A 12,565-nucleotide genomic window follows, 5' to 3' on the forward strand; every position below is an offset into this window, starting at 1 on the left:
TTCACAACTTTCCCACCCAACATATGCCATCACTAAGTCTACCTACTCCCACCTGCAAAACATCATCCCTGTCTCAGCTCATCTGCTGCTGAAATTCTCATTAATTACTTCATTACCTCCAGCTTTAACTATTCCAACTTATCAGTTACTTCCCACTTTCTCTGCTCTGTAAACTTGAAGCGAGCTAAAACCCTGCAGTCTGTTTCTTAACTCATATCAAGTCCCATTCCCCTATCGTCCCTGTGCTCATTGACAAAAACTAGATCTTGGTCATGCACTGCCTTGATCTTAAAATACTCACCCTTGTTTTTAAATCTCTCCATGGTCTTGTTCTTTCCTATCTCTGTCATCTCCTTCAGCTTCACTATCATCTGCAATATCTCTGCTCCTCTAGTCCTTGTATCGTGCACATCCCAGAATCTAATTGATCAACCATGCCTTTGGCGGCCTAGGCCCTAAACCCAGGAACATCATCTTTACACCTCTCCACACTTTCCTCTAAGAATCACCTTAAAACTTAACTCTTTGACAACGCTGTTAATAATCTGCCCCAATATCTCCTTAAATAGCTTGTCATTATACTATATCTTATCATGGTCCAGTAAAGTGCTTTGGAATGTTGTATCCAATTGAAATGGATTTATAAATTGTTGTGGTTCTGTTCACCGAGCTGGGAATTTGTGTTGCAGACATTTCGTCCCCTGTCTAGGTGACATCCTCAGTGCTTGGGGGCCTCCTGTGAAGCGCTTCTGTGATGTTTCCTCCAGCATTTATCCACAGATTCAATCAATAAGCACATCGACCTGGACCCAATATACCGACCGCTGCAACAGACAGCTGGAACTGACAACTGGAAGCAGCAGAGACAAACCACTATAAATACCGGAGAATACATCACAGAAGTGCTTCACAGGAGGCTCCCAAGCACTGAGGATGTCACCTAGACAGGGGACGAAACGTCTGCAACACAAATTCCCAGCTCGGCGAACAGAACCACAACAACGAGCACCCGAGTTACAAATCCTCTCACAAACTTTGGCTACATAAATATACAGTGCTATTGTAATCAATGACTATAATACTTTGACAGGCTAGTCGGAACTGCAATTCAAATAAGGCACAATGGATGATGGCAGATTTTCCCTTTAACAGAAAAAAAATCTCACTTTCACATAATACTTCCCCATCTAGTAATCCAGCTGGGAGCAGAAATGTGTTTCTATTTTGGCACAAACTTGCAACTCTCTGGTCAGCGTTCTTCTAATATTAAATTTAGAAAAAGTTGAACTACTTGAACGTACATATTTTCAATCCCTTTTATCTATTAAAGACCTATTACAATATTAAAATGTCCCTAAGCAGCATTCATACATTGATATTAAAAAATCAAAAGATTCCTGACTGGTTAAATAATATTAAATACTTAGAATATTAAAGTCTAAGTTGCTTATTCTCAGTAAACCTTCTTTCCTTGATATCCCAGACACATCAATATTAGCACATGGGAGTCACAGGATGCATTGTCCATTTCATGTAAACTTACATGTCTTCTCAAACCTGCAAACATCTTGACAGGTCTCAATTACTGTGAAATACAGTATCTAAACCTCTCAGTCACATTGTGTAGCAGATATTGGACTGGTGCCCTGGCCCATAGGTGCCACTTGTTTTTATTTCATGAATAAAACTTGGTGTCAACTATTGACCATTTTGATGACGAGATATAGATATGACTAAATAGAATAATTGATTAATGAGGCCGCAAGGTCTTTATACAAAGTAAGTTTGACAATCTTAATCTAATGCTAAGTGGGAATGGGACCATAGTACAAAAGATCTCCACACAGCAATGTTACTCAAGGAGACAACAGACGGTAAGTGGTAAAATACTATGTGCTGCAATGATGCCTCTCAGACGCAGACACTTGAGGTGCCTTGCCCCTCTGTATCTGCAAGGCGCAGATCTATCCAGATGACATCAGAATTCTGATTCTGACACTGGATGCCTAAAACTGGGAACTGTTCCACCTCCCATCAAAAGTAACTTTTATTTTGATAACTCACAGCCCAGTCATTGTTAGTATGTACAAGTTAGGTGAAAAGGTTATCATTCATAACCATCAAATAAGCAGTCATCTGAGCACGTCTTCAGTTCTCCAGTGAATGTATACTCCATTTCTCTCATCTAAATGAAAGATCAACATCAAACTCTAATTAACTCATTTTTTGAAAAGCTGCATTTGTTCCTAGGATGCGTGCATCAATGGCAGGACTTCAGTATCTAGTTGACCTGAGAAGGTCTTGATGTTTATTTGCAGTCTTATGAAACATGTAGTTATGAAAAGAGGCATAAAGATTAGTTACATTTTTATTTTTTTCACAATGAACAAAACAAATATCTTCAGTGATAGTTTTTTTTAAGTTGCATTAGCAAAACAATAAGAAATGCTATTATTGGTCACAAAGGAAGGAAGTTGTGGCTGTTGGAGGTCAACCATCTGAACTCCACATCTTGGTAGGAGCTCCTCAGGATAGTATCCAAGGCCCAACCATCTTCAGCTGCTTCCAAAATGACATTTCCGCCATCATAAGGCCAGAAGTGGGAATGTTCATTGATGACCGCACAATGTTCAGCACCATTCGTGGCTCTTTACAAATAATAAGACAAAAGACATAGGAGTAGAAGTAGGCCATTCAGTCCATTGTGTCTACTCCACCATTCAATGAGATTCGATAATCCTCAACTCCACTTTCCTGCCTTTTCCCTACAATCGTTATCCCATAATTGATTAAAAATCTCTTTCTTTCAGCCTCGAATATAATTAGTGATCCAAACTTAAAAATGCTTTGTGGTAAAGAATTCTATAAATTCACTCAACTGAGAAGAAATTCCTCCTTACTTCAGACTTTAAATTGCAACCCCTTATACTGAGGTTATGTCCTCTACCTCTTGATTATTCAACTAGGGAAGCAACCTTTCTGCATCTACCCTTACGAGACTCCTAAGCATTTTGTATGTTTCAAGAAGATCAGTTCTCGTTCTTCTGTACTCTGCATAAGACAGTCCCTCCATACCTGGCATCAACCTAATGAACTTCCTCTGGGCTGGCTCCAATGCAAGCATATTGTTTCTTGCTTAAGAAGCCCCAAACTGTCCACAGTACTCTAGGTCTGACTAGTTTCTCATACAGTTTTAGCAAAACCTCACTATCTTTATATTCTATTCCTTTTTTCTATTTCCTTCCGTTCAACCCGTCCATGCCGACCAGATATCCCAACCCAATCTAGTCCCACCTGCCAGCGCCCGGCCCATATCCCTCCAAACCCTTCCTATTCATATACCCATTCAAATGCCTCTTATATGTTGCAATTGTACCAGCCTTCACCACATCCTCTGCCAGCTCATTCCATACACGTACCACCTCTGCGTGAAAAGGTTGCCCCTTAGATCTCTTTTATATCTTTCCCCTCTCACCCTAAACCTATGCCCTCTAGTTCTGGACTACCTGACCCCAGGGAAAAGACTTTGCCTATTTATCCTATCCATGCCCCTCATAATTTTGTAAACCTCTATAAGGTCACCCCTCAGCCTCCGACGCTCCAGGGAAAACAGCCACAGCCTGTTCAGCCTCTCCCTGTAGCTCAGATCCTCCAGCCCTGGCAACATCCTTGTAAATCTTTTCTGAACCCTTTCAAGTTTCATATATATCTTTCCAATAGGAAGGAGACCAGAATTACACGCAATATTCCAGCAGTGGCCTAACCAATGTCCATACAGCTGCAACATGACCTCCCAACTCCTGTACCAATACTCTGACCAATAAAGAAAAGCATACCAAACGCCTTCTTCACTATCCTATCTACCTGCGACTCCACTTTCAAGGAGCTATGAACCTGCACTCCAAGGTCTCTTTGTTCAGCAACACCCCCTAGGACCTTACCATTAAGTGTATAAGTCCAGCTAAGATTTGCTTTCCCAAAATGCAGCACCTCGCATTTATTTGAATTAAACTCCATCTGCCACTTCTCAGCCCAATAGCCCATCTGGTCAAGATCCTGTTGTAATCTGAGGTAACCCTCTTCGCTGTCCACTACACCTCCAATTTTGGTGTCATCTGCAAACTTACTAACTGTACCTCTTATGCTCGCATCCAAATCATTTAAGTAAATGACAAAAAGTCATTTACCACCTCCACCACCACCCTCTGTCTTCTACCTTTGAGCCAGTTCTGTATCCAAATGGCTAGTTCTCCCTGTATTCCATGAGATCTAACCTTGCTAATCAGTCTCCCATGGGGAACCTTGTCGAACACCTTACTGAAGTCCATATAGATCACATCTACTGCTCTGCCCTCATCAATCTTCTTTGATCCGGCAGTTCTGCCAACTGTCTCACTTTCAGAGGCGGATGGTCCCCCATGTTCAGGCCGAGTTTCATCGATTTGCTATCATGGGAAGTGGTCCAAATGGGGATGGGTGTGAATGTGACTGCTCATACTGAATTTGACACCTCCAAGCCGGCTAGCTCAGCCGGATTTGACCCGGCGGTTCTGCCGACTGTCTCGCCTTCGGGGGCGGAGTTTCCTCCATGTTCAGGCCGAGTTTCATCAATTTCCAAGTGTGGGAAGGGCTCCAAATAGTGATGGGTGTGAATGTGACTGCTCATACCGGTTTTGACACTTCCAAGCCGGGTAGCTCAGCCGGATTTGACCCGGCAGTTCTGCCGCCTGTCTTGCCTTCGAGGGTGGAGTGTCCTCCGTGTTCAGGCCGAATTTCATCAATTTGCTATCATGGGAAGTGGTCCAAATGGGGATGGGAGTGAATGTGACTGCTCATGCCGACCCTGAGACTTCAGGGCTAACTTTATATTTCGCCATAGTACATTTACATTATACCTGCAAGTCATTAATATATATTGTAAGTAATTGTGCCACCAGCAGTGATCCCATTGGAACTCCAATAGTTACAGGTACTATCTCCAACACTTTGGACTCTCATCTTAAATAGTTTAATGTTTGGTACCTCATCAAATGCCTTTTGAAATCCAAACATATTATTACACCCTCTGCTTCTCCTTCATGTATCCTACTTGTCACCTCCTCAAAGAGCTAGTGTAAATTGTCAAACATGACAACTCCTTCATGAAGTCATGTTGACTTTACTTGATCATATTTTGCATTTCTAAAGGCTCTGCTATTATATCCTTTATAAAATACTTAAACATTTTCACATTCACAGATTTAAGCTAACTGGTCTATAGTAACCTGAAGTTCTACTTAAGGAGTTATGTCCAAATGTAGCAAGACCCAAACAATAGACAATTGAACCATTCCCCTCAACATTCATTGGCATTGCTATCACTGAATCAACCACTGTCAACATCCTGAGGTTATCATTGACCAGTAACCGAACTGGGCTAGTCATACAAGTCAAGTGGCTACAAAAGCAGTTCAGAGGCTATGAACCTATTCAGCGACTAACTCCATAAAGCATCATCTATAAGACACAAGTCAAGTACATAATGTTATACTCTCCACATGGCTGGATGAGTGCACCTACAACAAAACACAAAAGTCTTGACACCATTCAGGACAATGCAATCCACTTGAGTAACACCATATCCACACACATTCATTCTCTTCACCACTGACACTCAGTAGCAGCATTGTAACTATCTTCAAACCGTATCATTGAAATTCTCCAAAGCTCCTTAGATAGCACCTACCAGACAACAGGTCACTAACAACACAAAGGACAATGGTAGTAAATTCATGGGAACACCACCACTTGTATTCCCCTCCAAGCCACTTGAAAATATATCTCCAATCCCTTAGTACCACTGCATCAAAATCCTGAAACTCCCTCCCTAATGATATTGTGGGGCTACCCACACTAAATGGGCTGCAGCAGTTCAACAATGGAGCTCCCCACAACCTTCTCAAGGGTGACGAGGGATGGGCAACAAATGCTGGCCCAGAAAGAAATGCGCATATTCCATGAATTAATTAAGAAAAAATTTAGCCATTTTCAGCTACAATTTTAAGACTTACAAAATTGCTAAAATGTTCGGTTTTTAGCTAAAGAAATGTCAAATCCTCCAAGGAAATCAAAACGTAGACAGATCTAGTGGGGCAAATGTCAACAGTTCAGACTTTTTTTTTAAAGTGCTGTTGATTTTCTTTCACCCCCTCCATATCTTTTGAACTGCATTCATTTCAGAACATCAATAAACTCGAATCAAAATATAGTTTAACAAATAGGTAAGCTTAGTCATTTTGTTTGTAGAAGACATCGTTTTTAAATTGCAGAGTTTGACTACATTTTTTATTAAACCAAAATTATTACTAAGATGTCTTGTGTGCACCTTGTCAGGAAGGAGCTGTTGTCTGAACCAAACCCAAAGAGTGATGAGGTTCATAAAAATCTACAATACACCTTGCAAACCACAACAGCAACCACTGCACAGGTTCGGGTTGTGGTCAAAGTTGTTAAAGATATGCTTCAGGTGGGGGAAATTAAATACCACAGAGTCCCTTGCAACACTGAAAACTTACTGCCTATGCAACATCCAAGACTAGGTTTATATTCAGAGCAAAGGTAACATATGTGTACTGTTAAGAGTCTTGGATTCAGCAGATCTAAGCAGAGCATTTTAGGGTTTGTTGTGAAATCTTTGTTTATGTTGGTCCGTTTATCATTTTTCAAACAAATGAAGCTTAGCGATGCAAACCTATCATCTACTTAAAAAAATACACAATAACATGCAAGTTCTTTAATCTGTTTTAGAAAAGACATTTAACAAAGTTCAAGCTTTATTCAAATTCAAATGTAGAAGTATTTAATTGTGGTGAAGTGTGCTAATTAGTATCAAATTTAAAACACAACCTGACAAGATTTAAAATTCATGCGATTCTGCATGTGCTCACAGAGAGGTGCTATTTCACTAAAACTGCACCGTCAGTTTTACAGTACTGTGTACATATTAAGTAAGTCTGGACACTTCATTCAAAATCATTCAGCAAAATATAAATATGTCACTAAAATCAACAATGTAAAACAACTGCCTGTCAATAATATTTAGAAGGCTAAAGGACCTGCTCTTAATTAAGACAATTTCTAAAAATGATTATGCATAACTTTCTATTCCACAAACTGTGCATCCTTAAGTTGGTCACCTGAAAGTAATGATGAAGAATAACGTTGTGAATTTTGTTTCTCTTAGCTCTTCTCTATTAAATGTAAATTATATAGAAATTTTTCATTGCTATACAATAAACACATATCATAATAATTGCCTGACTTCAAAGTTACAAAATTTCAACTGGATATAGCTTTTATAAATTAAAGATAAAATGTGAAGATAAAGTGCAATTAAAATGTAAATAATCTGTTTCAACTGATAATGACATCTAAAAACAAGTGATAACTTCAAGTCACTTTGAATCTTTGTTAATCAGCCTTCCTGTAGAGACTGCTCCACTTACTGGTAAAAGCTGCTGTCCAGTGAGATGTCATGAGGGCAATAAAAGGGAAACAGATCATTTACTTTGCTTTATATGGTTTACAATAATTTGGTTTAGAAAAACTTGATGTTTTCCATGCAGCAGCACTTCACAAAACTACATTGCAAAAATGCATTGTTTCATTCTTCAGATTAGGCTTAGTTTAACCTTGTACTGAAACTGACCCCTATGCCCCTCCCACTCTTCTCATACCCAAAGAAAAAACTGGGAGCATCAGTTGTTCATAAACATGATTGTTTCTTGCATGTAAAAATATAACTAAGGGGATTTCCAACTAGCTATGCCTTAGCCAATTACACCTTCAGATGCTAGCTGAAAATGAATAATGCAACACTAATCTGTGAGACATTAAATCACATTCAGTCTGACATTTAATCATATATTAAATCACATTCAGTCTGATAAGCAAACTATTGAACTAGTTAAAGATCACTTGACAAACTACAAATAGAAGTAGTTCTTAAAGGATTTGCTCCTTGATAAATTGATGTCACAGGAAAAATAAGTTGTTCTTTTGACTACTTGCTCTCATTTAATATGAGACAATACAACATGAATCATTATCACAGGGAGTAGATGGTAAAAAGAAAGGTACAATTTGGTGGAGGCTGTTTTGGTGACAACAGGTGGCATAAAACAAAAACAAAAAAATCAAGAGCATACTTTGCAAAACTAACAGAGATGGAGACTGACTGTTTTGATCACAACAGGTGGTATAAAACAAAACACAATACAATCAGCACCATGCAAAATTCACAAATAAATTTCACAATTTTATACAGAAACATTTTCACTACTATTTTGTAATGAAATACCATTTTCTCAATATTTATATTTGCATTTAGCAAAACAAATATTAAAAATTATTTTAAATCAACTCATACAAATTGGTTGTCTGGACAATTTTTATTTCAGTAGTCTCATTGAATATGGGAGATTCCCTCATGAAGTGATGCATCTGTAAATGCATGATCAAGTTTGCATTGGGATTTTCTAAAATCTAGCTGCTTTCTTAAATGCTATTCTCTCTTGTAAGTCGGCCATTAGTAGTATTCTGCTCCCCACCCTCTGAGTTCTTAGGCTGATTTACCTTCTTTGCTGCTATTCTCCCACCTCAGTGTTATCACTGCCAAAGACAGTAGGAGGAATCCTCCTTTTGAACAGCAATGTGATGAAGTATACCTTCTTAGAGAGGCAAACTATATACCTGTAGTTTGAATATATTGTTGGCATTGTATGAAGCTTCCTCTTTCATCACATTGCCAGCCAATGACAGGGAAGTAATTTCTACAAGTCCAGAGTGTGGAGCTGGAAAAGCACTGCAGATCAGGCAGCATCCGAGGAGGCGAGTTGACATTTCGGGCAAAATCCCTCCACCCTCCATTCCCGATGAAGGGCTTTTGCCGCTTGGTCTTTTCAATAAAAAGTTTGAGAAATATGTAAATATAGGCTGAGCCTGCTAACAATAAGCTACAAGTCAGGAACGTGATACACTAATCCAGGCAAGTGGGGAATATTCTAACTCCAACAACAGCCAAGGAGGCTCACAGCATGCAGGACATAGCAGCCATTTGACTGGCATCCCATCCACCAGGGAGAAGTGAAGGCCTAGTGGTACTGTCACTGCACTGTTAATCCAAAAAAAAACAGATAATGTCCTGGGGACTAGTGTTTAAATCTGCCATGGAAGGTGGTAGAATTTGAATGCAATGAAACATGCGGAATTAAGAGGCTAATTGATGACCACGAATCCATTGCCGATTGTCAGAAAAATGCACCTAGTTCACTAACACTCTTTAGAGAAGGAAACCACCATCCTTAACTGGTGTGGCCAACAATTGACTCCAGACCTACAGTAATATAGTTGATTCTTAATTGCCTTCTGGGCAATAAATACTGGCCTAGTCAGTGATGCCCTCATCTTGTGAATGAATATAAAAAAAATGAGCATCCACTCTATTACCAATACATAATGGCAGTAGATGTGCATGATACACTACGCAACTCGCTAAGCCTCCTGCTCAGCACGTAAACCCACGTCCTCTATCAACTAAAGGTCAAGCAGAAGGTAACATGGAACACCTTCACCTGCAAAATCATCTCTTACTATCCTGACTTGGGACTATATCACCTTTCCTTCACTAACGTTGGGTCAAAATCCTGGAGCTCTGCTCCTAACAGCTCTGTGGGTGTACTTATACCACTCGGATTTTAACAATTCAAGAAGGAAATTCACTACCACATACTCAACATGCCCACATCTTTAATCTTAATTTTTAAAAACTTGCCAATGTGGAAAAACACCTGGGATTTGCCAACTTTTCTCAAGTAGAATTGATATATTACTTAGACTTCAGAAATCACCTTTTATGACAACTTGAGGCTAATTATCTACAATAACTACAGAGGTACTCCAGTGATCAAGCCAGCAATAACACTTTTGCTACCCTCAATGTCATTTAACATATTAATATCCTTCAGGCAACAATATCCTTCATCAATGATCAATATCCTGCTTCCATCCCATAATTGCTGATGCCCATATTTTTACACATTGCCAAATGTAACTTACGATATAATGCTTTTTCTCACTGCTACTATCTGATTACAGTTTCATATCTGTTTCCTTACACAGCTCTTGTGGTGTGGTGGCAGCGTGTATTCAACTCTGAGCCAGAGAGCCTGGGTTTAAGCTCTCCCTGCTTCAGAGGTGTATAATAGCATCTCTGAACAGCTTGCTTAGAAAATTATCCAACTCCCTCCTTGAAAATCTATAATCCAGTTCCACTTTCACACCAAAGGGTTAAAATTGCGATACTTAATGTCAGGAACATTGCCACGTAGTCTTCACAAAGTATTTACAGCTTTTCTCTAGTCCAAGTAATGCATTCAGTCTTCTGACCTCTGTAGCTGGCAGTAAGTTAACCCGCACATCCAAAGAAGCATGAAAATGTTCACTGTTTACAGATTTCTTCTGTCAGATGGGGTATTACACCTTGGTTTAAGTATGCCTGTTTTTTCAATGTCTCAAAATGTCTGTCCATCACATCCCACATTTTGATCAATCAGGAAGGCATTTCATCACTTACGTAACATTGTAAATGCATCACCACAGTTGCAAGTACAATTTTGTTGAATGAAGGACCAATTGCTTTATGTTACTCCACATTGGCATCCAGTTAAAGTTGACTCTCACCTTTTTGAAGCTTCCTTTCCTCCTCTCCTTACCAAACATTTTAATGGCTACATTCCTAAATAAAACTTGACATGTTTCTCTCAGCTTTCTCTACAAATTCTGATTTTAAGGAGAAAAAGAATACCCCCTCTCGAAGCGTAGCCTTTTTTGTTCAATTATGGCAATTATATTTTATTCACACTAAAATCTATAAATGCCTCCAGACTCCAAGGAATCTTCTGGTCCTCACAATATATAACAATCATCCTCTTTGTGACATTCAAGCAATCCCTACATACCCTCTTTAACTCCAGTTCCTCTTTGGAAATTCTTTCACCTGTGAAATGTTATCCCACCTGCTGTCCTCAATGTTTTCTAGAGTTATGGAAAGCTCTCTAATTATCCATCACCTGGAAAGCTCTGGCTTAATCCATCTGTCGTGACATAGTTTTAGTATACCTAGTAGTATTCTCCCTTAATGTACCCGGTTGTAAATCCTGAGAGGTTTTAGAAATCTCCAATAATTAAAATCTGAAGAAATGAGATTTAAATTTTGTTTGACAGTAATTAGGCCTTACCATTAAAAAAATCACTTACATTTAAATGGACAAGCCTTAGCTTTGGCATTTTGAGTGGAGATCACGTACGTATCACAAATTTCCAGCATTCAATGTATTTGAATGCTGAGACTTAGCAAGACATTTTAATAGTAAACATTTGGAGCAACAGAACACATCAAACAGCAATGTCCTAATCACCATGTTTAACTGCACATAGACAGATGACTGATTCATTCTTTAATAATGGTGATTGTTGCTAACATATCTAGTATTCATACTGCACATTTCATGCCTGTAACTTCAAATTCTGATTGTTTTAAATAAAGTATTGGATTTTTTTAATTGAAAGTCGGCTTCTTGATGCCTGTCAAGTTTAATCATCAGCTAGCATCATTCAGGTCCATTCCTAGTCTCTCATCTGTTCACTATGCCCTTTGACCTCAAATAGACAATCCACAGCTCCCCTGTTGCAAATACTGTTATATGCGTGACACTCCTTAAATGTAAGTAGCTGTTGTAAAGTTGTTTCAAATAAATTACTTGGTTGTTATCAAAGGCAAAACACTTATTTAACAGCTCAACCTTCCAGAAAGGCTAGACAGGTGGTACTGCTTTCTGCCATGGGGACCAAATTTGCATCTCAATACGCCAACATCTTCATGCGCAGGTTCAAACAAAACTTCTCTTTACGCAGGACCTCCAACTAACACTATACACCAGGTATGTTGACGATATCTTCTTCCTCCGGATCCATGGCGAGGAGTCATTGAAACAACTACACAGTGATATCAACGAGTTTTATCCCAACATCAAACTCACCATGGACAACGCTTTAGTATCTATCTCATTTTTGGACACATGCATTTCCATCAAGGATGGACACCTCAGCACCACACTCTACCACAAACCCACAGATAACCTCACAATGCTACACTTCTCCAGCTTCCACCCGAAACATATTAAACAGCCATCCCCTATGGACAAGCCCTACGCATACACTGGATCTGTTCAGATGAGGTGGAATCAGATGGGCACTTAGAAGTACACAAGGATGCCCTCGTAAGAACAGGGTATGATGCTCAACTCATCGGCTGCCAATTCCAACGTGCCACAGCGAGAAGCTGTAATGACTTCCTCAGGAAAGAGACATGAGCTGCAACCAACAGGGTACCTGTCGTTGTCCACTAATTTCCAGGAGCCGAAAAATTACGCCATGTTCTTCACAGCCTGCAACACATTATCAATGAGGATGAACACCTCGCCAAGACCTTCCCCAAACCTCCACTTCTCACATTTAAATAGCCACC

The 12,565-nt window shown here is 39.4% G+C and overlaps 1 protein-coding gene across 3 annotated transcripts in view; it reads right to left on the reverse strand.

The window, feature by feature from the left end:
• Positions 1–12,565, reverse strand: part of hbs1l (HBS1-like translational GTPase) — a 172,626-nt gene that overhangs the window by 55,635 nt on the left and 104,426 nt on the right. The window contains exon 1 of one of the 3 annotated variants that reach the window (XM_060849837.1): positions 7,485–7,542. The exons of the other annotated variants lie outside the window; for them this stretch is intronic. Coding sequence (XP_060705820.1) covers positions 7,485–7,542 — 58 coding nt within the window. Of the gene's footprint in view, positions 1–7,484; positions 7,543–12,565 lie in introns of those variants that run through there. 3 annotated transcript variants of the gene reach the window in all.

Source organism: Hemiscyllium ocellatum, chromosome 3 (assembly GCF_020745735.1).
Source record: "Hemiscyllium ocellatum isolate sHemOce1 chromosome 3, sHemOce1.pat.X.cur, whole genome shotgun sequence".
NCBI lineage: Eukaryota > Metazoa > Chordata > Chondrichthyes > Orectolobiformes > Hemiscylliidae > Hemiscyllium > Hemiscyllium ocellatum.